This window comes from Gigantopelta aegis, chromosome 2 (assembly GCF_016097555.1).
Source record: "Gigantopelta aegis isolate Gae_Host chromosome 2, Gae_host_genome, whole genome shotgun sequence".
NCBI lineage: Eukaryota > Metazoa > Mollusca > Gastropoda > Neomphalida > Peltospiridae > Gigantopelta > Gigantopelta aegis.
The window spans coordinates 20,376,238-20,402,596 of NC_054700.1; the positions used below are offsets into that span (position 1 = coordinate 20,376,238).

The 26,359-nt window shown below is 36.3% G+C and overlaps 3 protein-coding genes across 3 annotated transcripts in view; 1 reads left to right on the forward strand and 2 right to left on the reverse strand.

Annotated features, from left to right (window-relative positions):
- Nucleotides 1-2,351: 2,351 nt before the first annotated feature.
- Nucleotides 2,352-3,659, reverse strand: LOC121387661 (52 kDa repressor of the inhibitor of the protein kinase-like). The gene has a single exon (XM_041518851.1). It carries the CDS (start codon nucleotides 3,657-3,659, stop codon nucleotides 2,352-2,354), a length of 1,308 nt encoding a protein of 435 aa, XP_041374785.1.
- A 168-nt stretch (nucleotides 3,660-3,827) lies between these two features.
- On the reverse strand, nucleotides 3,828-6,341 carry LOC121387671. The gene is made up of 2 exons (XM_041518863.1): nucleotides 6,130-6,341; nucleotides 3,828-4,437 (listed from the first exon to the last, which is right to left on the reverse strand). The coding sequence occupies exons 1-2, from the start codon at nucleotides 6,216-6,218 to the stop codon at nucleotides 3,828-3,830; spliced, it is 699 nt and encodes a 232-aa protein (XP_041374797.1). The 5' UTR covers nucleotides 6,219-6,341.
- Nucleotides 6,342-7,856: 1,515 nt separating this feature from the next.
- Nucleotides 7,857-26,359, forward strand: part of LOC121382559 (MAU2 chromatid cohesion factor homolog) — a 38,236-nt gene continuing 19,733 nt past the window's right edge. The window contains exons 1-11 of the mRNA XM_041512026.1: nucleotides 7,857-8,094; nucleotides 8,213-8,230; nucleotides 8,881-8,946; nucleotides 12,963-13,058; nucleotides 14,029-14,151; nucleotides 14,627-14,782; nucleotides 15,851-15,926; nucleotides 23,032-23,105; nucleotides 23,909-23,999; nucleotides 24,883-24,986; nucleotides 25,925-26,002. Coding sequence (XP_041367960.1) covers nucleotides 7,858-8,094; nucleotides 8,213-8,230; nucleotides 8,881-8,946; nucleotides 12,963-13,058; nucleotides 14,029-14,151; nucleotides 14,627-14,782; nucleotides 15,851-15,926; nucleotides 23,032-23,105; nucleotides 23,909-23,999; nucleotides 24,883-24,986; nucleotides 25,925-26,002 — 1,119 coding nt within the window. The 5' untranslated portion in view covers nucleotide 7,857. The remainder of the gene's footprint in view (nucleotides 8,095-8,212; nucleotides 8,231-8,880; nucleotides 8,947-12,962; nucleotides 13,059-14,028; nucleotides 14,152-14,626; nucleotides 14,783-15,850; nucleotides 15,927-23,031; nucleotides 23,106-23,908; nucleotides 24,000-24,882; nucleotides 24,987-25,924; nucleotides 26,003-26,359) is intronic.

Here is a 26,359-nt window from a genome sequence, read left to right on the forward strand (position 1 = left end):
ATGTAAGCGGCGGGAAAATAAAATATCTCAAATGCAACCGATTTTTTTATTTTTTTTATCATGTACCTGGTTGTATTGTATTTGGCCACCATTATGCAACTGAGGTTTTAACTGGATGCATGGGCGGATCCAGGAAATATTTTTAGGGGGGGGGGGGGGGGACCAAAAAAGAAGGGCACATTGACTCGTCAAAAGGGCACCTTACTACAAGTTTTGATATTTACAATTAATATGAATTCCTTTGTGTATATAATTATCAGTGTAGGAACGGAAGTGTACACTAAACAATATTTTTTATAGCTGCCGTTTTCTATACCGCTAGCTACACCATTCACCTTAGAACCTATGCAGTAGTTAATAATGCAACTACAGAAAAACACGTCAACGTCACCTAACCTTACGATTTCTACCGTGGTCTGACTCGGTAATAAAAGCTCCAGTTTCGGGAGCAAGCATGCACATATTTTTAGTGCAATTAACTCTGGTAACAAATCATACATCATGATGTATATTAAATTTAATACTGATAATTAATCGATCGATGCAAATATATACATTTTTGGTGAAAATACGCAAACAAATCGGAGGTAACATTTTCATAAACATCCGTTCAAACACGCAATAGTTAGGAGTATAATATTGTTTTAATAACAATAGCTTAATTTGTTTAACTGAATAATTTTAATTATCAATGCAACAAATACAGAAGCACACTATAAATCAGTATTAAAAAAGTAATACTGTACGTCGATGGTATTTAGCGAGATCGTATCAATATATGTATACAATACTTGAACAATGCCATAGCAACCAAATGTTCTCAGTTGCTATCAACGCAACATTCAGCACAATAAAATAACTTAACAGGGAGCCCTGTCTGTCATTGTCAGGCAATGTGTAACGGAGACAATTTCATATGTAGTTTAATACTAATAGTTACGATGAACTATCCACAGTGCAGTTATCAATATTATGCACAACCATTAAGCATTCCATAGTAACAACTTGTTTTGATAATGATATATACCAGTATTAGAGAACAATCAACATAATTACACATCACGCAGTCCAGTGCCATTGTCAGGCAACGTGTAATGGACACAATTTGAGATATTCCTCAGTTATCTACCCTCAGCATAAAGCATGTAGGTGGCGTTCAATTTGTAGTTAGGCCTATCGATAGGGAAGTGAATAAGAAATATGTTTAAAAAATAACGATGCCATCCTGTTGTTGGGTCCCTGGCTGTATAATCGAGGATGGGGCATAAAGTTCTTAAAAGATGACATTGTAAACAAAATAGCTGGTTAATCGCGATTACAAGGTGTAGTCACTATAAAACATTCGCTACTAGACCTTCAACGCCTGTTTGGCCCCTCTATCGATCCCAAAGGGAAGCCAACTCTATTGCCATTATAGGGAAATCAATAATATCTCCCATTTCACACGTATATACGATGCACTAATCACTAGCAAATAATCATATCTATCTAGTGGGAAAGCGACATGACAACCAACGTTTTGCTCACACAATTGCCATGATGGATTCTTGAAACATTCTGCGACGATGCTTTCGTAAGAACATGCTAATGATTTCAGAAATGTCAATTTTCATAGAATGATGAATATGCATCAAGGCAAGTCCTGCTAGTCTGTCTTCTCCCATGGTATTTCGTAAGAAGGTTTTGACACGCCGTAGTGCAGAAAACGAACGTTCTGCCGATGCACTGCCAACAGGCATTACACAGGCAATGGCAAGCAATACTTTCACGTTGGGAAAGACTGCCTCGTTACATGCTCGGTATGACTGCAACAACGAATCTGGAACAGGATCTGTTGAACATTTCCTGTTTCTTGACCACTGCATCACTGATTCCTGGAAACTCATATTCGTAGAATCTGTTGAGGAGGATTCATTGCCAATAGATGTCCACATCTTTTTCCAGCTACCTAGTTCTGATTTGAGGTTAAGTGGTGTTGGTAGGTCAGTTTTCCAGAACTGCAGATCTGTATGTAACAATTCTATGTCACTGGTTTTGACAATCAATTTGGGAATAAGGCCAAACAAATGACGACACTTACAGGCATCCTCTGAAAACCTACTTTCCATCTCTGTGATAAGGTGGTCTAAAAAGGGAATAGCTATCGAGTTCCTGAAGTATTGCTCTGTAGTGGAACTTGGAATGTTGTCACGATGTTGCTGAAATCTACCACCTACACGTGACATTGTGACATATCCACCTATGTCTTCGGAGAGTTTGACAGCCTCACCGTACCAATCTTTGAATATGCCATCGATGTTGCTTCTATTCGATTTCAAGTCAGTAACCGACTGACCAATGAGATTGTAGGCTTAATAGCAATCTAGATCACTGCACTGCAGAAGCTTCGCTATAGGCATGACAGACAGAAGACAACTTTTGATGGTCAAGAATGCCATTATAAATGGGAATGACTTGATGGTTGTTAACAATCCCTGAGCTGTGGTTCTCGTGTTGGCATCCCACAACCAATTTTCTTCACCATATATGTCAGGATATAGTGCAGGATTAACAATAGCATCCAGGCATGTCGTCAGTTCTGAGTACAGCTCATGGAATGTGTCGTAGCAACTGTGGCGTTCCACCCATCTGGTTTTACATAAACCAAGAAGTTTCTTTTTGGTACTTTCACATTTTAGTTTAGCAAGTACCTGTTCAAAAAAACGTTGTCGTTTCGGAGAATTGTGAAATAATAAGTATATTTCATTTAATGAACCTATCATGTTTCTAACAAGCGTCATCTTGCACGAAGCTGCGATCGAAAGGTTTAGAACGTGACTGTTACAATGTGTGTATAGAGCTTTCGGAGCAACATTTCGAATTCTCCCATTTACACCATTGACCTCACTAGACATGGCTGATGCACCATCATAAGCTTGCCCACGTAAGTTATCAATGTTTAGATCGTTTGCCCGCAAAATATCAAGGATGCTTTCAGATATTGCTTTACCTGTGGTGCGTTTCAAAAACGAGTAATTGAAGAATGCTTCGATAATTTCAACATTATTTACGTCATTTGTTTGCAAAAATCTCAAACAAAGAGATAGGATTTCCTGATTGCCAAATGTGTCAGTAACCTCATCTGCCATTATGGAAAAGAATGGACTAGGTGATCCAGCTTTAATGCCTAATGTTAGGTGGTGTCGAATAAAATCTCCGATAAGGACTACAATTTCATTTTGTATAGTTTTGCTGGTGTATTTCGATGTTTGTTTTCCTCTTTCTAGATGAGTGTGCAGAATTTTATCACTTTTCGCCATGAGATCAAGAGTTGCTAAGAAATTGCCACGATTAGAAGCTGTACTACTACTGTCATCTCGATGTCCTCTAAGCGCAATATTCTGTTTTCCACAAAAAACAACTGCATCAACAATGCATTTCAAAATATGCAAGTTATCTTTAAACAGTTGTTTTCTTTTCCGGTCTAAGATACAATCCACCTGTTGTGAGGGTTTACTCGAATTCTGTTTGGCTATTTCTGCAGCAATCGGGGCATCTTTGTGGTAGTCAAGGCGCATATGGTTATCTAGAATACCATCTTTTGAGCCCTTGGCTTTTCTGAGGTTTGTAAATGCTTTATTTACTAAGACACCAACACTTTTATTGCGGGGCGGAAACATAACACAGTACTTGCAGAGTCCGCCTTCTAATAATGGACTGTACACTAACCATGTATACTCGTCCAGCCACTGAGACCTAAAAACTAGTGTTTTTTCATCACCTCTTTGTCTTACAACTTGTGAACAAAATGTTTTATATCCCACCGGAGGCACAAAATGTTGTTCCATTTATTTGCACTTTTCATTATCACTAAAGTGACGGACATCAATTTTGTTTTTAACGATTTTTCCAAGGTCAAAGTAAGAATGATCATTGAAATCAGTAACAACGGATCCATCATGCGTTGAAGCTGTGTCTCCTGATACAACGACTCCATCCTGAGTTGAAACTGTGTTACACATAGCAACGACTCCATCCTGAGTTGAAACTGTGTTACCAGTAGCAAGGACTCCACCCTGAGTTGAAGCTGTGTCTCCTGATACAACGACTCCATCCTGAGTTGAAACTGTGTTACACATAGCAACGACTCCATCCTGAGTTGAAACTGAGTTACCAGTAGCAAGGACTCCACCCTGAGTTGAAGCTGTGTCTCCTGATACGACTCCATCCTGAGTTGAAACTGTGTTACACATAGCAACGACTCCATCCTGAGTTGAAACTGTGTTACCAGTAGCAAGGACTCCACCCTGAGTTGAAACTGTGTTACACATAGCAACGACTCCATCCTGAGTTGAAACTGTGTTACCAGTAGCAACGACTCCATCCTGAGTTGAAACTGTGTTACCAGTAGCAATGACTCCATCCTGAGTTGAAACTGTGTTACCAGTGCAGGCCAAACTAAAACGTAATTAAAACAGAGTTTTATTATGGATGTACAGGGCCGTACCCTCCGGGGGGGCAGGGGGGGGGGGCAGCTGCCCCCCCTGAGAATCTTGTCCTTTTTTTTTTTTATATATATCTCCAGTAATAGCATAGAAATGTTTAATCTTTATAGTATGTTAAAAATTATTTATAAAATTTAGTGCCCCCCCCCCCCCCCCCCCCCATGGATTTTGGTCAGGGTACGGCCCTGATGTAACCTTTACAGCTAATAAACACTGGGTGTAGGACATCCGCTGTTGCCGATTAGTCACGTGACCACTAACAATCAAAGTGTGCATGTATTATAACACTTTTATTTGTACATAACCAGTGGTTATTATATAAAGAGGCACTTGTAAAATATAACTGTAAAGGGCACTATAGCAATGACTGTCTAGGCTAATAAAATAATTTTATTCCTGCATATTTATTGGCTTTATCCATAAATGTTTGCCGCATTCCGTTAAACGCCAACGCAACGGTCCGAAACGGAACCGCGCCAAAACGGAATCTTCATTTCCCGCAAAAACGGTTCAGTTTAAACGGCCCTTCATCCTCGCAAAGCAAAACAAGCACGCGACAAAATAGAACCATTGTTGCCCGCAAAAACGGTTCAGTTTTAACGGCCCTTCAATCTCGCGGAAACGAAACCATTCCAAAATGGACTGAGGCGAAAACGAACGTTCGTCGCCGAAAAAATAGTTCAGTTTTATCACTATTCGATCGGAACACCAACGTTTTCAGCTGGGATACTTTCGTAAACGATTTATATGCAAAGGAGCATTGTTATCGGTCGTACGATGCATTTCTCATTAGTATTTCAAGTCGTATACATTTATTAATTATAAGTCGTCCAAAGAATTTCTCGGTCCGAATGCGTCGTTGTCAAAAGCCGGTTCGATCATGTGCTGAAAGGAAATCTACCCAAATATTACTCTTGTATAAGATATCATTTCATTGGCTGGTAGTGTTATAGTCTAAAAATAGCCTTGGGATTGCCAGTGCCACAGATTGTGAATCGTGGGTATTTTTGTAAATCTGGTAATGGCGGTAATACTTTTTGCCGTGCACGTAAATTTGCGTTTTCATCTGCATTCGTTATCACTCATTCCAGTTTCGATCATAGACTAATAATTTTAAATATGGATGTTATTCACGTATGGATTTTTTTAAATACTTTTTTTAATTATAAAAAAAATATATATTTTTTTATTTTTTCAATTTTATCAATAAAATAGGTAGAGTCGGCTGAAAATGTTAGGGTCGGTCGGGTTACCCTAAACACAACTTTTTTTTTTTTTTTTAGGCCCTAGGTAGGGCAGATATATATAAAAACGATACAAAGGGCACTTGTAAAATATAACTGTAATTTAAGGGCACTACTCTAGGAACGACTCTCTATAGTTACACATAAAAATGACAGAGCCTATTTTTCATTACTAATTTTGATGATCAGTAGTACAATTTGAAAGCAAACATTATTAGGCTATCGTTATGCAATGTTGAACAGACAACTTTCAAGCGCTCATAACTAATGGAAGGGCGCCACGGGAAATTTCAGAATGCTACATGGCTGATGCCATCAAAGTTAATTGTTAAATTTCCTAGTAGATAAGAATATATAGCCTAGGGAAGAAACCAATGGACAACAATTCAAGATAAACTTACTTTAAAAAACCATCTAGCTTTTTACATCGCTTAGCTTCATGAAATAAAGTATTTTTAAGCAATTTTCTTCGTCGCTCCTTTCGCGGCATGGTTGTCTGTATAATTCGTGTGACGTCACATCAGCGATCTACAGTTCTACGTCATAATATACTAGCAATAATGAAGTAAATTGGCGTCACTCGCGTTAGAACCTCAATGGGGCCCCATTGAGACTCAATAACACAGACATCTGCAAGCTTGCGCATGTACACGAAAATCTTGATTTCATTTATCTACAATATAATTATTGTTTACTTAAAAAAAATAAAAAATTCTACAAACAAAAAGGGCACTTGGACATTTTGAGGGCACTTGAACAATTTTGGGGGGGGGACGCGTCCCCCTGGTCCCCCCCCCCTTGGATCCGCCCATGGGATGTACCATATATTCTGTAAATGAATTAAGGTTCAACCTGCACACATTGTGATCTACATCCAGTTATTCTATTCCGGCAACGTGGATCTACGCTTACAGATAGGTTACAGTAATGTATCTATCATGGAATTTGCGACAGGTATTTTAAATTTTCTCCCAAAATATTTCCCCCTAAAATTAACAGCAAATGATGTTCACTATTATCAGAATAACAACAACAACAACAAAAAACCTTCATTCTAGGTGCACGCAGGTGTATTTGACAACTACAATGTAGGTTACTGATGGCACCCTTGCTTGGCGACAGAGCAAATTTCGCTAAATACAGCTATTCACATTGTCAACAAACTGGGGGACAAAGGGATATATAAACATATATCACCAGAGCTTCTAGATTATGGTAGCCCCACTCCCATGGCTAGTGATATTCAGTGTTGGGCTAGTAAATAACTATATTTGCCATGCCCGATGGCTAGTGAAAACCAAAATTGTCAAATGTTGCAGTTACGTCTATTTTGTAAATATGAATATCCCGACTCTACCCCAACCTCCAATATTAGTGTTTTTAAGCTCTATCTCAATCTTTAGGTGATATATCTCATTATTACTATTATTTAGTAAAATTGTATTAACTTAAAGTAAAGTAGGGCTAGTGAATATTTAATCGTGGCTAGTACATTTTTTAAATCACTGATCACCATGGCTAGTGTAGCGGATTTTAAAAACATTCTAGAAGCCCTGATCACAAAGATATAGAACAAGTATATATAGCTTTTTTTTTTTATCAAATTACGATAGCAAATAACTTAGCAAATAACACTAAACGTAGGTCAGAACGACGTGAAAATGGGTAATTTGCACAGTTACACACTTAGGTCTATCAGGTCTAATGTTATCAGCGAACTCGAAAATTATCAATGTAATGATATTTAACGTTAAACGTAGGGTTATTATTGTATTAGAATGGGAATTTTTGCTTACCCGGTGGTGGGCAGCAATTCCGTATTTTCGCTATATGGTTATCTCTGACTAAGAGAGCGATCATAACCACCCAAATGTCCGTCAAGTTCTCGAACGACAGTGTACTCGTGCTGACCGGCAAATGTTTTTACTGACCGATCGTTTCTCACGCTACACTACATCTGCAGTAAATGTTATTTTTCAGTGGTTAAAAAAAAAAGCTATTACTAATAAATAATAAATTCCATTCCTAAAAGTAAATGCAAAAATTGTACATTTTTATTATTTTAATTCCTTTTTATTACAAAACAGGAAATGTTTTTTCTTTTGTAAACAGTCGCGAAAAGATTAAAGATGGCGGCCTCATCGAGAGACGAACAACAACCGTGGTTTTTATCTCTTTTGGGTCTTGCGGAAAATTTTAGGACATCAAATCCACCGAATATAAGACTATGCATTCATTGTTTACAGGCCATTTTTACGTTTAAACCTCCACCAAAGATTGAAGCAAGAACACACCTACAGTTGGGAAACATTTTGCTAACCCACACGAAAAATATCGAGTTGGCCCGAACACATTTGGAAAAGGCGGTAGGTTCAATTACTTCTCAGTTTTTGTGGTAATTTTGTCTTTTATACGCGTTCCACTGATTAGTTTTTTGTTTCTTGTTGGAATTGTTGTTTCATAACGTAATATTTTCTTTTTCAGTGGCAAATTTCATCAACCGTATCCTTTATGCAGATCTTCACTTTTGGAGGCAGTGGTGCAGAACGTGTTAATTAGGTCATGCCATGGTGCGATATACTAATAATTTGTTAGGTGTACAGATATGTGCCAATAAAATTTTACTTCAGTTATCTAAAATATTGTATGTATTAAAATCTGCATTTTCAAGAATATTTGTATTATTTAGGCCAGGTTTCATAAATTGTTTTCATACATCAATCATCTGTGTTAGGCATACAGCTGAGTGTGTTAATTTTCTTACCATCGCATGTGTCATGATTATTCAGAATAATTTAGCTATGCTCCCATTATTTTGTTTTATATATGTTTTAGAGTTAAAAGATAGCTTAGTAATAGTTCAATAGTTGAATGTATATTCATGAACATTTTAAAATTGTAACACATTAGGCCCAAAATTGTAACACATTAGGCCCTATATAACATTGTATTAAAAAGGAATTTTATTTCATTGACAAGTAAAAATTCATAAAGAATATAATTAAAGTATTTTTAGACCAACATACAAATATTACAAATAAGGAGGAAAACATGGATGTTTTTAGATTTATAAACATATACATGTAATTTATTTGTTCATTGAAATATTTGAGATGAAATACAGAACTTTGTATTAACCTTTACAAGCACAGCTTACATCTAATGATGACGTCCTCTTTGAATCGGCAAGTGTTCTGGCCAAGCTTTATGAGACGCAGGTAATTATATTTAAGGACATTTGCTTATACATGTATTTATGTCCCAAATTTAATGCACTAACAGAAAAAGTTTTTTTGCAAAAATTGACGTGTGTGAGCATTCAACAAACAAAATAACCGTTCTCGCAATGTTTAGAGGCCTGTTATATAACATTGTGCAGGATAATGTGAGTTATTCAATGTATCTTGGTAGTTTTCTTAATGACAGAGTGGGTTGTACATGTAAAAAAAGTTTGTTTGTTTTATTTAACGACGCCACTAGAGCACATTGATTTTTAATCTTATCATCGGCTATTGGACGTCAAACATATGGTCACTCTGACACTGTTTTTAGAGGAAACCCGCTGTCGCCACATAGGCTACTCTTCTTTACGACAGGCAGCAAGGGATCTTTTATTTGCGCTTCCCACAGGCAGGATAGCACAAACCATGGCCTTTGTTGAACCAGTTATGGATCACTGGTCGGTGCAAGTGGTTTACACCTACCCATTGAGCCTTGCGGAGCACTCACTCAGGGTTTGGAGTCGGTATCTGGATTAAAAATCCCATGCCTCGACTGGGATCCGAACCCAGTACCTACCAGCCTGTAGACCGATGGCCTGCCACGACGCCACCGAGGCCGGTAGGGTTGTACATGTATGTAACTTGGTGGTAAACATACTTGTAAGTAACTTTACAGCAGAGGTTCTAGACCTTTTTTAAAATTCACTTGCCATGGAGCCAGTGGATTTGAAAATTCACTGGCCATGGGGGAAAATTAATTTTGGCCCAGTTTTAACTGTTGATAAAAAAAACACCCCAGTAAATTAAAATAATTAACTTTTTAGTATGCATTTTGCATACTGAGATCATGCTTAATCAATTTGTCCGTTTACACAACAGATAGGCTAATAAGATATACTTTATGGTTTGTTTACAAAAACATGCAAACAGTTTTCATCTGTTTGAAACCATCTAAGTTTTAAAAAATAATCCATGTTACGTATATTACAACAGTTAACAGTATTTAAATCAAATATATATTTTATTATTTATGAATAAGTATATATTTATTTACTTATAAATGGGAACTCCTCCCCTCCCTCCACCCCCCCCCCCCCCCAACACACACACACAAAATTAGTAATTTTTCAATGTAGGCAGTACTACTTAAATTGATCTATTGCATGATGTTGTGTACTTATGTAATTTTTAATTATTTTTTTTCAATTTATGTGATATTTTATAAATTAAATTAATAATTTACAAATTTAAACATGCAACCTTTAAAACTGATAAAAGACTGGTTACCATTTTGCATATTACTCTTGCACCGTACTAAGTATTAGTATTAGAGTAACAAATCTTTGGCTTCCAGTGTAAAAACAAGAGAAAGAAAATGGCGGCAAACAATGAGCTTTTGTTTTTTCAATGTTTATACTTTATAACTTGGGTCAAAGATTACTGGTGGCCAACTGTTTGTTACTGAAATATTGCATGTGATAGCAAATCGAATGAAGTGACTTGTAGATGTTTCTTTTGTTTTCGTACAATCATAGTGTTTACTGGCCTGAATCCGAAAAACATTAGCATTGGGCCATCCAGGGTTTTTGCCAGAGGGTAAAATGGGTATGGTGCCATACCCAATTTGCTTTGCAGATTTTTAAAAAAAAATTTAAAGTTAACATTTTGACAAAATTAATGACTTATCATTACTGTATGATTTTCTTAACCTTGACCCTAAACCTTCCTGGAGGAGGCCACCCCATATCCACCTATTGATTGCAGTTGCATTCAGCTCACACAATGTAAATATTCAATTCCATAGTGCCATACCCAAAAATTTCTTTCTGGAAAGACTGCCATCATATTCTAGAACCTCTGCTTTACACATTGTTCGAAGTTAAGAATTTGTTACTTAAATGACAATTTTGAAAGGTTTTTGCCATATGTATTATAATGTAGTTAAAGCTACTGTCACACCTTGCCGGATAGCGTTAACGGACGTCCGACAGAGAGCAAAATTTTCAATCTGTTCACATGCATTTCCTGTCCCATTTGTCATTCGGCGAATGCGTTGCTTGTCAGACAAGGTCCGGCGAGGTCCGTTCAATCCGGCAGAAAGTTACGGACTCCACTGGACAAAGGCGTCCGCCGGTTGTACAGTTGTTGTGCGCTGGGCATGCGTTTTGTTCGGAACTCGTGTGTTCTTCGTCCTGTACTTGTCAGTTCGCATCCGTTGATGTCCGGTGGAGGTGACTTGTGGCCAGACTACTACCTGACATGCATTGGATGAACCGGAGGTGTACCGCATGTTCAGCGGACGATTACCTGATAAGGAACACATGGGAACTGATGAATAACGGATGTGTAACTGGGTCCACAGGACAAAACTGATGACTTAAGGAAAAGTACAGTATAAGTACCGTACAATGTAACGGGTCCAAAACAGACAGCGACGTACATCCTCTGGGGTATATAATGTGGCTTCCCTGTCTCACCCCTTCCAGACCTTCGGGGACCGTGAGGACCTTATGATGGAGTGTCGTGTGAGACTCCGCCTGCAGTATCAAGTGGCCCTGATCCAGGCACAGATTGACCTGCTAGATGCTAATCTCAACATCTATGCCCATGTAGAGAACACAGAAGGAGGAAAAGGGGGCAGCAGAGATGGTGGTCTAGGGCATGGCTGGGCCCTTAGAGGCGGCGACAGTTTGGTCTTTATGACCAACTCATGATGGAGCTGCGGAGAGAAGACCATCCTCGTCTGCGACTGCAACTGCCTCTAGGGCGGCGGCCCCTTCTGCACGACTGTCAGAGGAAGGAGAGGGGGACCTGGCAGCCTTCCTCCGTGCCTTGGTCTTGCCCTTCCCGGACTTCCCCTTGGTCATCTTGGAGAGTGGTGTTGAGCCAACTGGAGCCTGATGATATGTGTGCCTTGTGTTCAGGTCAGGTCAGGTCAGGTCATAGGGCTTTACGTGCACATTCAGAGCAAGCTGTTGTAGCGCGCCTGTCTTGAGTATAAGAGCCGGCCTTAGCCGGCTCCTCCGTCCAGGACAGGAAAGGTGTTGGGGCCGGGGGACCGCCTCCACTGGCAGTTACAAGTGAGCACCAGCAGCCCGACCGTTGTCGGTAGCAGGTGGAGGGGTCCCTGTGTTCAATTCACCGGACTATATATACCCGTTTTGTCCGTCACGTGACCTGTACAAATACGTTCGAAGAACGTTTTGTCAGTTTCTCATGCGTTCCGCTTTCGTTTGGACCGGATCTTGTCCGTTACTCGTAAGGTAATGTCCGTTACAGTGGCCGGTAATTGTCCTGTACTTGTCTGGTCATTGTGCGTTTTATCCGCTAAATATTGGGTGTTCTTCCGTTCGAAGGGCCTCGAGCAGCAACGGAGACGACTTTCACCACCGGATAATTTTCTTTCGCTCCGTCGGATGTCCGTTAACATTATCCGGCACGGTGTGACAGTAGCTTTACCTACATGTATGGCAATTCTGAGCCTGAAAGCGGTTTTAAATCGGAAACATTTTCCAGCAAATAAACCAAAAATATATTTAATGTTTTTAAATTGTGTTTTCATCCAACAGACTTTTTTTTTTATCTATTGGCAAAAAAATAACAATTGCCATTGACTACAGCAATTCACATCACAGCTACAGCAATTCCTGTCAGTGCTGAGAATGTTACGTTTGAGCCCTGAATTAAACATGTAGATTTATGAAGTTGGGATAATATACATAGGTAAATACATGTAGTACATGACGTGAGATAGATACATCATTATGTATGTAGGTAGATTGTTGGTGTGGCTTCAGCCTAGGAATTTATGGATTATACAGGCAGGATTGATAACCCTTGATCATGGAAACATTAAAACAAATATTTCATCCTATTAGTTCAAACCAGGGCTCCATAGATGTTAATTTTATGGGGCAGGGAAAAATTAAGTCTTTAAGAAGTAATATTATTATTAGTGACACTATTAGTTAAATAAAATAAAGTGTAATGAAAATATATTAAATATTTTTCAGCATCACATTAGCCTGGCGAAACCAATTCTTCACCGAGCTATCGAGATGTCACAGCAAGCACCTTACTGGCATTGTCGACTTCTTTTTCAACTGGCTGTGAGTAGAAACGATGCTTTTGTAACCAAGCTCTGTTTTTTTTTACCAAAACTAAACATTTTCCATTCTGCCTGAATAAACATCTTTAAATGTAAACTAGGGGTAACACTTCACAATATGAGTGCGTCACACGAGAATAGCTGATTGCACAGCATCTGATGAAGTCGTAAGGTTTATCTTGTAACAATCGGCTATTCTCATGGCAATTGTTGGACAAGGCACACATATCATGTGGTGTTGCCATAAAAATTTCATCTAAAAACAATATTACATCCCTCACTATTTAATCATGTATACTGGTAGATAATATTGGGTATGGGTTGAAATTTTATCACAGACCTTCGGATTTCATGATAATGATCATTTCTGATAGCGTGTCGGTAAAATCATGGCACCGAAATTTCATTTCCCATGATTATTATATCAAGTATGATTATTCAACAAAAATAATATATACAAAATTATTTTAAAAAAAACAGTTTCCAATGGGTTTCACAAGGCACGGAACCGAAAAATAGTTTCCTATGAAATGTAAAATCCTGTGGCCTTTTTTGTTTCCATGCCTTGTGATCATGGGAACCCATCGCAAACTGTTTTAAAATTTTATTTTTATATGTATATTAGTTTTGTTGAATAGTCGTATTCAATATAATAATCTTGGGAAACAAGATTTCGGATTCGTGATTTTACTGACACGATATCGGAAACAATAATTTCTGTGAAATCTTGACGGCCTGTAGTGTTGTTTTCACATGGATAGACTCTACATATTGCTAGTTTTACCTTTAATCATTATTTAATATGTTTTTATGAATATAACCAAGAAAACAAAACACCAAATCAATCATCTAAATTGGAGGAACAATTAGTTATTAATTTATACAGCACTTAATTAAGGATTTTTATAATTAATTATATGCTGTATATAATGTGTATTTACTCTGAACAGTAAATTTTATTTTGTTTACAGCAAATATTTGCCTTGGAGAAAGACACATTGTCGGCTTGCAGCTTACTGGGGGTAGGAGCAGAATTTGCCAGGGCATCTACCTCTCACTACACCAGAATACTGTTTCTGCTAGCTAAAGGAATGGTATGGATTTTGAGAGGATTTAAGGACTCATCAAGAATTGATTGGGGTTGGGGGTGTCCAATTTTTTTATATACAAAATGACCTTTTCACCTAATAGTAAGAAAATATTAAATTAAACCAAAGCAAAATATTTATCTTTAAAATATCTAATGGGAATATATCTAATTAATGAGAATATTTCTTAAGTATTTAGAATTTATAAGTAATCCATATACCAGGAGTTTTCAGTAAGTTTCAAAGTGGAAAGCTGCATATTCAAATGCCTGTAGGTGGCTCATTTAAGCACATTCCTAAATAATGTAATTATACTCAAATGTAAAATGTAACTGACATGAAAGTTAAAATGGCTGTTGAAATTGGGATGGTCACATGCTTTTTTTTTAGAAGTCTTCTTTACATGTAGCTACTTCTTTGCTTTCTGAAGTTTTGTTACATTTGTTCATTGTGTCATTTATTGTATTTGCTTTGATTGCAGCTATTGTTAATAGACAAGAAAATGCGTGAAGTTGAAGAAACACTGCCGAAGGTTGGAGGGCTCATTGAAGAGTTTCAGGGTTCACCTGTTCACAAGGAGTCGCTCAAAGTGTTTTTCCTCGTCCTGCAAGTCTGTCACTATCTCATGTCGGGCCAGGTTTGTACAGACAGCTTCTACTGCACAGGGCTCGGAATTGACAGCAGGGCTATATCTGAATCAGCAGAAAATTTCGCCAAATTATTTATTAAACTTCCAATACCCAATTATTTTGTAACAAAATTTCAATTAATACTTTAAATGTTTTCGCCAAATTAAAATAAAATTCGCCAATTGTTTTCATAATTCGCAATTGGCGGATTTGGCGAATGCCAGAGCTAGCCCTGGACAGTCACTGGGTTAAAAAATGTGATATTCCATTTATTAATGTGACTTGAAATGTTAAAATAAGAGGTTAATTGTCAACAAAATACAGATTGGGGCAACTATGTTTCTGTGAACTAAAGCAAGAAAGAAAAAAAAATGTTTTATTTAAGTTGCCCTCAGCACATTTTAATTATGGTTACGTTGTGTTGAACATATGAAACATATTTAGGTTACTGTGACCTACTTTTGACAGGTGTATCATGTAGCTCACCGGTACTCTTTTTATTGTACAGTTTGTAATACATAAATAACTAAAATTATGTCAGTATGAAATTACTCTTTATATTTCAAAATGGTAAATTTTGCAATTATTAGACGTCTATTGTCTGTCTGTCCATCTGTCCCACATATAGTTTTCCAAATGTTTGTTTTTTTAGCTGAAATGTTGTGTATAGCTTTATCACATTCTGTTACAGATCAGGTTTGATTTTTTTTGGCAATTTACAAATTTTTGACAGTTATGGTCCTTGAACTTAAGTGATATGAAAATTAGTTTTCAGATTTTTAATTTTTTTTTGCAATGCCTGAAGATATTGAGATCCAATTTTGTATAGAAGTTTATCGTCTACTGTCGTAGATTAAGTTTCATAGTGATTTTCAATTTTTTTACACAGTTATGGCCCTTGAATTCAGTAGATCTATATGAACATTTATTAGGCCCGGTAGGGGACATGTATTGCTTTAGCAGTATTATCAGAATGCTTAGTTTCTCTCAAGAGTTGGTTAGATCAGGGCAGTATGGTGAACCTTCAAGTTTTGTTCAATTTTTTTTTTGATTTTTATTTGTGTTTTCTATTTTAGGTGAAGAGTGTGAAACCAGCACTGAAGCAGCTGCAACAAAGTATCCAAACCATCACACAGATCCACACAGACGACGGTACTATTATGTTTATTAAACCTTTAGGGTTTGAGATGCATGTTTTGTGTACATTTTTGGTACATGTTGCAGGCATTGATTTTGGAGATTTTTATTTTAGGATTCTGCCAGCATCATAAAAATTATGTAAACTCAATATTTTTGGATCTTACACTTCCTATTCAAATTCTGGGGTTTGTAGACTCGTAAAATGATTTTTAAATCCTGCTAAATTTGCAACCTGTGTTATTTTTTAATAACTGATCCACGTAATTTGTGTCCAGTTTCCGATTAGAACAACATGCATAATTCCAGTGACTTGCATAAATACACTGTTAAATTAGTACTCTAATACAGGATCAAACCTCGGTGGGTCCATTTGTATTTTCTCCCCATCCCGACCAGTGTTCCATGACTAGTGTATCAGAGGCTGTGGTATGTGCTTTTCTGTTTGTGAGAAAGTGCATATAAAACATCCCTTGTTCAGGGTTTCTAGATTATGGTAGCCCACTCCTGTGGCTAGTGATATTCAATGTTGGGCTAGTAAATAACTACAATTGTCATGCCCGACGGCTAGTGAAGAAAAAATTGTCAAATGTTGCAGTTAAGTCTTATTTTGTAAATATGAATTTTCTGACCCCACTCCAACCCCTAATGTTAGTGTTTTTAAGCTCTGTCTCCCTCTTTAGGTGACATATCTGATTATTATTATTATTTAGTAAAATAGTATTAACTTAAAGTAAAGTAGGGCTAGTGAATTTTTAAATCGTGGCTAGTAAATTTTAAACAATTGTAGGAGCCCTGCTAATGGCAAAATATAGTATGCAACAGCTGGACCCATGCTTATAAAACATTTTATAGAGTCCAAACTCAATTTTAAATGACGACTCACACTCATGCAATTTGTACGGCATTGTCATGATGTTACTGTCTCAAACTCTATTAGAGTCTCAAGTCCAGACTTTAAAAAGTTTTATAAGCACCATGCCTGATCATGATTAACAAATCAGTGTTGTTGTTAAACTAAACAAATTTTAAGTCTTTCATACAGCATACGAGTCTGTTGCCATGATTTTAAAATACCTTTGTTGTGTGTGATCAACTTGTAGATTAGCTGTTCTAGCCAAATGATGTCGAGTGTTATGAAGTAGTTTGAAAATTAATGTAGATCATTCCATTAAAGTGACAGACCCTAGTTTTTATAAACGCCCGTTCGTCTGAGAAGTAATGGTTATCGAGACACGCTTTAGTTATTTTTAGATGTTTCAAAATCACAGACTTTAGTTTCTCTCTGTTATAATAACCGTATCCAAATGTGTGTTGTAGATTTGTAGTATACCGTATATCTTTGCCTGTAAGTCGATCTCTGCTATAAGTCGAGTCCCTAATTTCAAGCCCTGAAAACATATTTTTTTTATTGACCTGTTTATAAGTTGACCCATGAAAAACAACGTATAAATATTGAAGTATTTCTTATTTTCAGCACATGAGAACAATAATGTACAATATCTGAACAAAAGAAAATTATTTTACAAACTTCGTTTTTCACGTTTTGTACATCGCAATAATATTCCAATCAAACTACATAGCATCAAAACGAAATATTCCCTTAGTAGAGAGTGAAAGCTGTTTGACTGTTACTGTATGGCACTGTACTGCATAGTTTTGTGCAAAGACAACAACTTTATTTATAAACACTGACAACAGATCACTACGATAAAACATGTATCATCAATTAATCACATGTTTTGCCGCCATATTAATACATGTAAGGAGGATAACTCTGGAAAGTACACTGGTTTTTGTACCAAATGATATCTGTCCCTATTGCTCTAGTGAACTGCAGAGATCAGTCTATTTTAAGGGAAAGCTCAGTAATATTCATGAAGTTAATCACCGACAAAACATTGTTTGAACAACCATTAATGCCAGTGACCAGATTTCAAAATAAACTCAGGCAACAGGTAGTTAGTATTGTTTACATTTTTGCTATTAGTGATGACTGTTATTTTAACTAAGTGGACTGTTGTCTTGACATGTGAGTGAGTTCGCACGCCTTTTCAAATAACCAAAACCGTTACAATGCCAAAAAAAATAGGTTATAAAAAAATAAATGTGTCAAATTAACATATTTGAGTATAAATACTGGGCATAGTTCAACAATAAAACTTATAAAATAATCCCCAAAATGGTAATATTTTTGGGTGAAATTTTTTTACCCTCTTATAAGTCGACCCCCCAAGTTTTTGAGTGAAAAAAATTTGACTTATAGGCGAAGATATACAGTAACCTTATCCAAATGTGTGTTGTAGGTTTGTAAACGTTGTGTTCATTTTAACGGGTTTAAACTAGGGTCTGCTCCTTTAATTAAAATATATTCAAGATTTCAGCTTTTAAGATGAATTATTTTATGTTGAATTTAATATTGTTTTACTTGTAGGTGAAAAACAACGTAAGTGTTTCAAGGTTGGAATGTACACACATGAAATTTGACAAATTTCAATATAAAAATAGATGTTAAAGAATTGTTTTTATTTTTCTTGAGTGAATTTTATCCACGCTTTACTTTCACGAGTTAAAATTTTCACCAAACTTGTAAACAATCCAAACATCATTCTGTGCCTACTTTCTGCACACTATTCCATTGTTTTTTCCTGTCCCATGTCTTGCCCTGCGACTGGTCAAAGGCTGTGGTATGTGCTGTTCTGTCTGTGGGGAAGTGCACATAAAATATCCCTTGCTGCTGTTCACTAGGGGTTTCCTGTTACTATCTAGACCAAGTGTCCCAGGATTCATATTGGACACCAAATGGCATATAAAATATCCCTTGCTGCTGTTCACTAGGGGTTTCCTGTTACTATCTAGACCAAGTGTCCCAGGATTCATATTGGACACCAAATGGCATATAAAATATCCCTTGCTGCTGTTCACTAGGGGTTTCCTGTTACTATCTAGACCAAGTGTCCCAGGATTCATATTGGACACCAAATGGCATATAAAATATCCCTTGCTGCTGTTCACTAGGGGTTTCCTGTTACTATCTAGACCAAGTGTCCCAGGATTCATATTGGACACCAAATGGCATATAAAATATCCCTTGCTGCTGTTCACTAGGGGTTTCCTGTTACTATCTAGACCAAGTGTCCCAGGATTCATATTGGACACCAAATGGCATATAAAATATCCCTTGCTGCTGTTCACTAGGGGTTTCCTGTTACTATCTAGACCAAGTGTCCCAGGATTCATATTGGACACCAAATGGCATATAAAATATCCTTTGCTGCTGTTCACTAGGGGTTTCCTGTTACTATCTAGACCAAGTGTCCCAGGATTCATATTGGACACCAAATGGCATATAAAATATCCCTTGCTGCTGTTCACTAGGGGTTTCCTGTTACTATCTAGACCAAGTGTCCCAGGATTCATATTGGACACCAAATGGCATATAAAATATCCCTTGCTGCTGTTCACTAGGGGTTTTCTGTTACTATCTAGACCAAGTGTCCCAGGATTCATATTGGACACCAAATGGCATACGTTTTTCAAAAATGCTTAGATATTAAACAAATTTCTTTTTGCCCTTTCCATTAGGCACTAGCATTATATTAGCTAAAAAGTATACTTGCTTATCTTGTGCTAGGCAACAATTCTGTGAGATAGTGTTATAACCTTTTGTTTTAAAAATCTTTTGTCGGTAGATTTGTAAAAGACAGATAATATAGAACTTTACAATTTTTTGTAGTGGTTTGCTAACACAGTTATAAATACCATTTAAATTTTTGTTTCACTACTACTTTTTAAAACTTACAGGTATGTATTGACTGGGTTTTTTTAAAACTATCTGACTGTGAGTCTAAAAATTACTGAGTCGTGCTGCACTTGTGTTTGTTAAAGACACTTCAAAAGTAGTGTTAGGTCTAGGATCGATCTCCATTGGTGGACCATTGGGCTATTTCTCATTCCAGCCAGTGCACCACGACTGGTATATCAACGGTCATGGTATGTACTACCCTGTCTGTGGGATGGTGCATGTAACAGATCCCTTGTTACTCATGGAAAAAACCCTGAGCAGGTTTCCTCTATAAGTCTGTCACAGTTATCAAATATTTGACATCCGATTGCTGATGATTAATAAATCAATGTGCTCTAGTGATGTTGTTAAACAAAACAAATATAAACAGATGTAGAGAGTACATAGTTCGAATCCCTTTAATGAATTGAAATCTGTATTCAGTTGTCACAGTGAAAGATTTTAGCAATTAAAACAACATCAAGTTTGAACATTTGTTCACATAAATGTTCTTGGTTGTGTGTGGTAATATGCAAAAAGAAAAAAAAAATCATCCAACCCCTACCTCCAAATTTTAGATTTTAAATAGTCTTGTTTTCAATGTTTGAATAAAGGAGGGACGTAGCCCAGTGATAAAGCACTTGTATGATGTGCAGTCGGTTTAGGATCAATCACCATGATCAGTGGGTTATTACTTGTTCCAGCCAGTGCACCACAACTGGTTATATCAAAGGCCATGGTGTGCGTTATTCTGTCTAGGATGGTGCATATAGAAGATTCTGTGCTACTAATGGAAAAATGTAGTGGGTTTCCTCTCTAAGACTATGTAAAATTACCAAATATTTTACATCCAATAGCCAGTGATTAATAAATCAATGTTCTCTAGTGGTGTCGTTAAACAAAACAAACTTAACTTTCAATGCATGAATATATGTGGTGTATGTGCATTACTGACTAAATCAGAGGAATAGGAAAGCAAATTTTCGAGGTTTCACAATGTGTGGTCATCGTCTTATTTATTTTATTGACTATATAATGGTATGCTCTCTGGATTTATTTGGTCAAAATAGTCACCTTACCTCACAAACTTTGCACTGTGTTACCAACAAACCTAAATTCACTTCGTGTTTGGTTTTCAAAACACAGAGCTCTGCAGTTAAAAGTTCGTAGAAGTATTACATTGTAATGAACATAATTTTTTAGTTTTGAAGTAAAAAATTTTACCGCAGGTGCATCTTATGAAATATTTTAAGAAAAAATTGTTTTGTCAAAATTATAACTGATCAATAACAACCAAGAGCTGATTACTTGATGGGGGAAGGGTAGGGGTAGGTGCTGAGTAAGAGCAGAAGTCTCCACATTTTGTGAAATGGTGTGGGGGTGGGAAACAAAATGACACTTTTTATGGGCTAATAACTCCCCATGACTTTGATCAATAATTTTTCAACCCTACTTTTACACAAAGTGTGACTAGCAGAAACGTGATGGTCATTGAATTCCAAATGTTTGATCAGTGAATCAAATAATAAGTGATGCAAAGATTCGATAATATTACAGTACTCACAATATTGTTGTAGGAAGTTTCTATCATTATGTTGACGTGTTTCAGCTGTGAATTATCAGTGTTATATTAATGCATTTTACCTGTATGTAGCAGGCTTCTGAAAATTACTTGTCAATGAATTATTGTTTCATTGGCTCATTACCTGTCCAGGCCTGGTGCTTATAAAACGTTTAGTCTAGACTCGAGACTCCAATTGAGTCTGAGGCGTGAACGCCATACAAATTAGAAATTGAGTCTGAGACGTGAACGCCATACAAATTAGAAATTGAGTCTGAGACGTGAACGCCATACAAATTAGAAATTGAGTCTGAGACGTGAACGCCATACAAATTAGAAATTGAGTCTGGACTCTAAACGTTTTATAAGCACGGGCCCTGGTCTACATGTAGTTTTACAAAAACAGGAAACATTTTGTTCAGAGATCACTACATAATTTTAAAATATTAAACAGTAATTGCTAATCAATTTTCAATTGACTAGAAATATCGCTTTTGAAAGCAAAATGTTCCCTCATAAACTTTTTTTTAATTGTGTGCAATAATTTCAAACTATTTTGTACGTGGTCATAATAAGTTATTCAATATGATATGGGCTATCTGAACTGTTTTTGGCAACCTACACACAAGTATTATTGTACATAATTTTAAGTGTTTTTGTTTTAATTCTTAGAGGCCTGCTAAGGATTTCAGAAGCAGAGAGATATAACCCTGAATTAATTATACTAGTTTAAATAGAAAGATACATGTAGATATTAACAAACAAACAATTTTTTTTATTTTAGTTTTATACTTGGATGTTCAGTCCTGTGTATTAATGACTTATTTGATTATAAACTAATTTAGTTTATATTTTTAATTGGATTATGATAAATGCAAGTGAAAAATTATAGTGCTTTGTTGGTCCAATGTCAAAGCTTGTAAATATACACATATTTACTGTGTTAATACACTAAACTGCCATTATGGTTCATGTATATATAACAATCTACTTGATTGAAAACACATAACATTTTGTTGCATATACGTACTAGTATTACAGAAGTTATTTCATGTTGAGTATGCTCACTTGTAACTATGCTGCTAAACAGATGTTTTAAAGGTATAGATTATGTGAGGTTTTGTTTAGGTCAGGTCAGGTCAGAGTTTAACGTGCACATTCAGAGCAAGCTGTTGTAGTGCACACCTGTCCTGGACACAGGTACCGGCCTCGGCTGGCTCCTCCATCCAGGACAGGAAAGGGGTGTGGTGGGATGGGTTTTTTTTTATACTTATGATGCTTTTATTATTATTAGTCCCCTACCAGCCCAGCCAAAGGGGACTATACATGTAGGTTTCATGTCCATCCTTCTGTCTGTCTGTCCCACATATAGTTTTCTGGATGTTTTCTTTTTTTAGAATGCCTTCAGATATTGATTGAAATGTTGTGTATAGCTTTATCATTACTGTTACAGATTAAGTTTGACTTTCATGGCAATTTACCCGGTTTTGACAGAGTTATGGCCCTCAAACTTAGGAGATATGAAAATTTGTTTTTTGGACTTCTTGTTTTGCAATGCCTGAAGATATTGAGATGAAAATTTTTGTATATATTACTTTTATCATGTACTGTTAACTGATCAAGTTTCATGGTGATTTACCCACTTTTTACAGAGGTATGCCCTTGAATTTAGGAGATAAAAAAAATTGTTGGGTTCAGTAGAAAACATGTATTGCTTTAGCAGTACTCTCAGAATGCTTGTTATATATTATTATTATTGTCTTTGTGTTTTGCAGAACCATTGTCAACCAATCCTGTGGACTTGTTTCAGTGGTTGCCCAAAGAACATATGTGTGTTCTCGTTTACTTGGTAAGATAACAGCATTGGTCTCATCGTTCTGAAGTGTGAGACATAATTTATCACAGGGGCAGCTTTCCTCTCTAAGACTATATGTCAAAATTACCAAATGTTTGACATCCAGTAGCCGTTGATTAATAAATCAATGTGCTCTAGTGGTGTCATAAAACAAAACTAACTTTCAATGCATGAATAATTTATCACAATGCCTTGGCAGCAGTGGTGGTGTTATTGTCAGTTAAAGTTGGTGGATACATACAATTTCCGTTTTAACACTTGGATATCAGTGTTCAGTTTGTAAATAAAGTGTTCTCTGTGTACAATATTATGCTATACAGTATCTACTAAGGACATATTTTCTTTTGATTTTTGATGCTAGAAGATTTAAAAGGAAATAGAAAATCGTTGTGCGAAGCTGAAGTTCCTAAATTAATCTTCTTTTGTTGAAATATAATACATCTGAGCCATTTATGATTCTCATTTGCTGGGGAAAAAGAAAAGAAATACTTGAATATTTATAAGCCATTTTTCATAAGTTGACTTATAAACAGTCCAAAAACACCCAAACTTTTTAGGGCTTGAAATTAGAGACTCTACCTATAGGCGAAATCGACGTATATAGGTAAATATATATGATATTGTGAAACAGGTGGCCAAATTCAGTTTATCTTAGAAAAACAAAGGGGGTAGATTTTTGTTGTTCAGAAGCAGGTGCTGTCTGTCATTCTCTTAACCACATGTTGCAAACTTGAAACCTGTGGGATTAAGTAATGTGCTGGGGTGTTGTTGATTAATTTTCATTTTGTCTTTCTCAGGTGACTGTCATGCACTCGATGCAGGCTGGCTACATGGACAAGGCACAGAAATACACAGACAAAGCTCTCATGCAGATTGAAAAGTTGAAAAGTAAATCAATATATTTTAATGGTTTGAATTTAGGTTTGGAGACGGACCAAAGCTGTTGGTAATAATAATGCAAATTTTCATTGAAAATAGTCATTCCCAGCCTCAACTTTAGGTGGCACTTATTTTTGGTCAAACAATTCATTTTATGTTTATTTGTATGCGATGAGTCTTGTTTATTAAAACCACCAAACTACATTAAATTAATATTCTTTCGTATTCCTTGGACCAAATGTTAGATATTTAATAGTCATTAAAAACCAGAGTGATGACATGTTGAGTAGATAATACTTTTTTCAACTTTACTAAGGTTGACAATAGGATATTATGAATCCATCATTTGACTTTGTAGTCGATAAATATCAAATATCTCATGATAATTTCACCTTTAAAAAATAATTTAAAAAAAACAAAAAAACAGTTTTGTGCATTTTTAATCTTCACACAAGAAACTTCTATTAGAAATTTGTTATATGTAAAGTTTCTACTGTTTTAAAATCAAAAGTGTCATGAATTAGTTTATTGCTATTGTAAAGATATGCTATGTGATATCTTTATATTCATGACATTTAAATTAAAAAACTATGATGCAAGTAAAGATATTGTCATCACATCTGTTAATAACTATAACTGTGAGTTCCACATTGAACAGTTTTGTTTATGTCAGTATAGTTTTAGATTTTATTAATGTGGAAAACGAATTTACATTTTAAAAGATTTAAGTGAAAAGTTTTACAATGTGTCAAAAATCTGTGTAACATATAAAAATAATTATAGTTAGATATGTTACATGCCAAAACAGTGGTGCCTCAATGTCCTGTAGTCAACTTTAAATAATTAATTTTATATGATATAACAAGTTTTTTTTGTTTTATTTTTTTTCCAGTGTTGGACTGTCATCCATTGCTGTCATCGTTTCAACTGATGCTGCTTGAGCACATTGTCATGTGTCGACTTATCATGGGAAACAAGTCAGTCGCTTTGCAAGAGGTGAGGGGAGTCGTTTGGTCGTGGTTTACAAACTCTGAGATTTGAAACTGTGTGGTGTGTTCAGGAGGGCAAGCGTTCACAAAAACTCTAACTAGTTTACATCACAGTGTTTTCTATAATATTCAGAACAGGCCTTCAAAGCTTTGGTGGGTGGGATTTAGCTTAGTAGGTTGAGTGCTCGTTTGAGGTGCTTGCGTCGCAGGATCGAACCACCTCAGTGGATCTTTTCAGCTGATTGGGTGTTTTTTTTGTTCCAATCAATGCACCACAACTGGTTAAAGGCCGTGGTATGTGCTTTCCTGTCTGTGGGAAAGTGCATATAAAGGATCCCTTGCTGCTAATGGAAACATAGCGGGTTTCCTCTGATGACTACGAGTCAGATTTACTAAATGTTTGACATCCAATAGCTGATGATTAATTAATCAATGTGCTCCAGTGGTGTCGTTAAACAAAACAAACTTCTTCTTCAAAACATCGATGGATCCAGAGGGGATCACAATACCTTTTTGAATGACTTAAAAAAAAGTCATCCGCATTATACCACACTAAATTTCCCTAAAAATGCATCTGAGCACCTTTATTTAAAATATTTCTGGGGAGCATGCCTTCAAACTCCTACAGATCACACCTTTGGAAGCTGGGCTAATTTGCCTTTGGCAATAATAAAGTTTAAAAAAAAAAAAAAAACTCAAACTTGTCCATTTTATAATTTTATGAACGCACCACCATTGTTTTGATGTCCAAAAATATATACAAATTATTTTATAATTTAATTTCATATTATAATTTGTATTAATTTTATCTATCATTGAGGCAATAATTATTATTGCTATCTGGATATCCCAAAACAGATTAGTTTTATTCCTTTTATTTTTTATATTTCTCTTAATATTTGATGTGTGTTTAAAGAAAATTATCTTTTTTTTTTTTTTTTAAAGATTTTCCAAGCATGTCATGTTTGTCAACAGCAGCCAAGACTGTTCACGACGCACGGAGCACAGATTCACATGCTATTGGTAAGAGTGTATGAATAACAGTAAGATTTTGACTTAATCTACGAAGCAAAGAACACTTACTGCTGTTGCATAATAATACGTCCTTGTTAATTCTCTGCATGCTGCCCAATGTTACATCTCCCTCCAGGCTAACACACTAGTATCAATCCTATCAATGGCTCCATTGGGCTGTTTCTAATTCCAGCCGGTGCTCCAGTGGTATGTGCTGTCCTGCCTGTGGGATCGTGGAGGTAAAAAAATCCATTACTGGTGGCAGCAGCAGGTTTCTTATTATTATCTTTGGTATACTTAATGATATGTCTGACGTTATATAATTGTACTGGCCTCGGTGGCGTCGTGGCAGGCCATCGGTCAACA

Excerpts from the sequence above, each read along its gene's own strand:
- LOC121387661 (XM_041518851.1), bottom strand. The coding sequence starts at position 3,659 with ATGTTTCCGCCCCGCAATAAAAGTGTTGGTGTCTTAGTAAATAAAGCA.
- LOC121387671 (XM_041518863.1), bottom strand. The coding sequence starts at position 6,218 with ATGCCGCGAAAGGAGCGACGAAGAAAATTGCTTAAAAATACTTTATTT. Across the intron at positions 4,438-6,129 it reads AAGCTAGATGGTTTTTTAAA|TTTGGCCTGCACTGGTAACA; the intron begins GTAAGTTTATCT and ends ATTACGTTTTAG.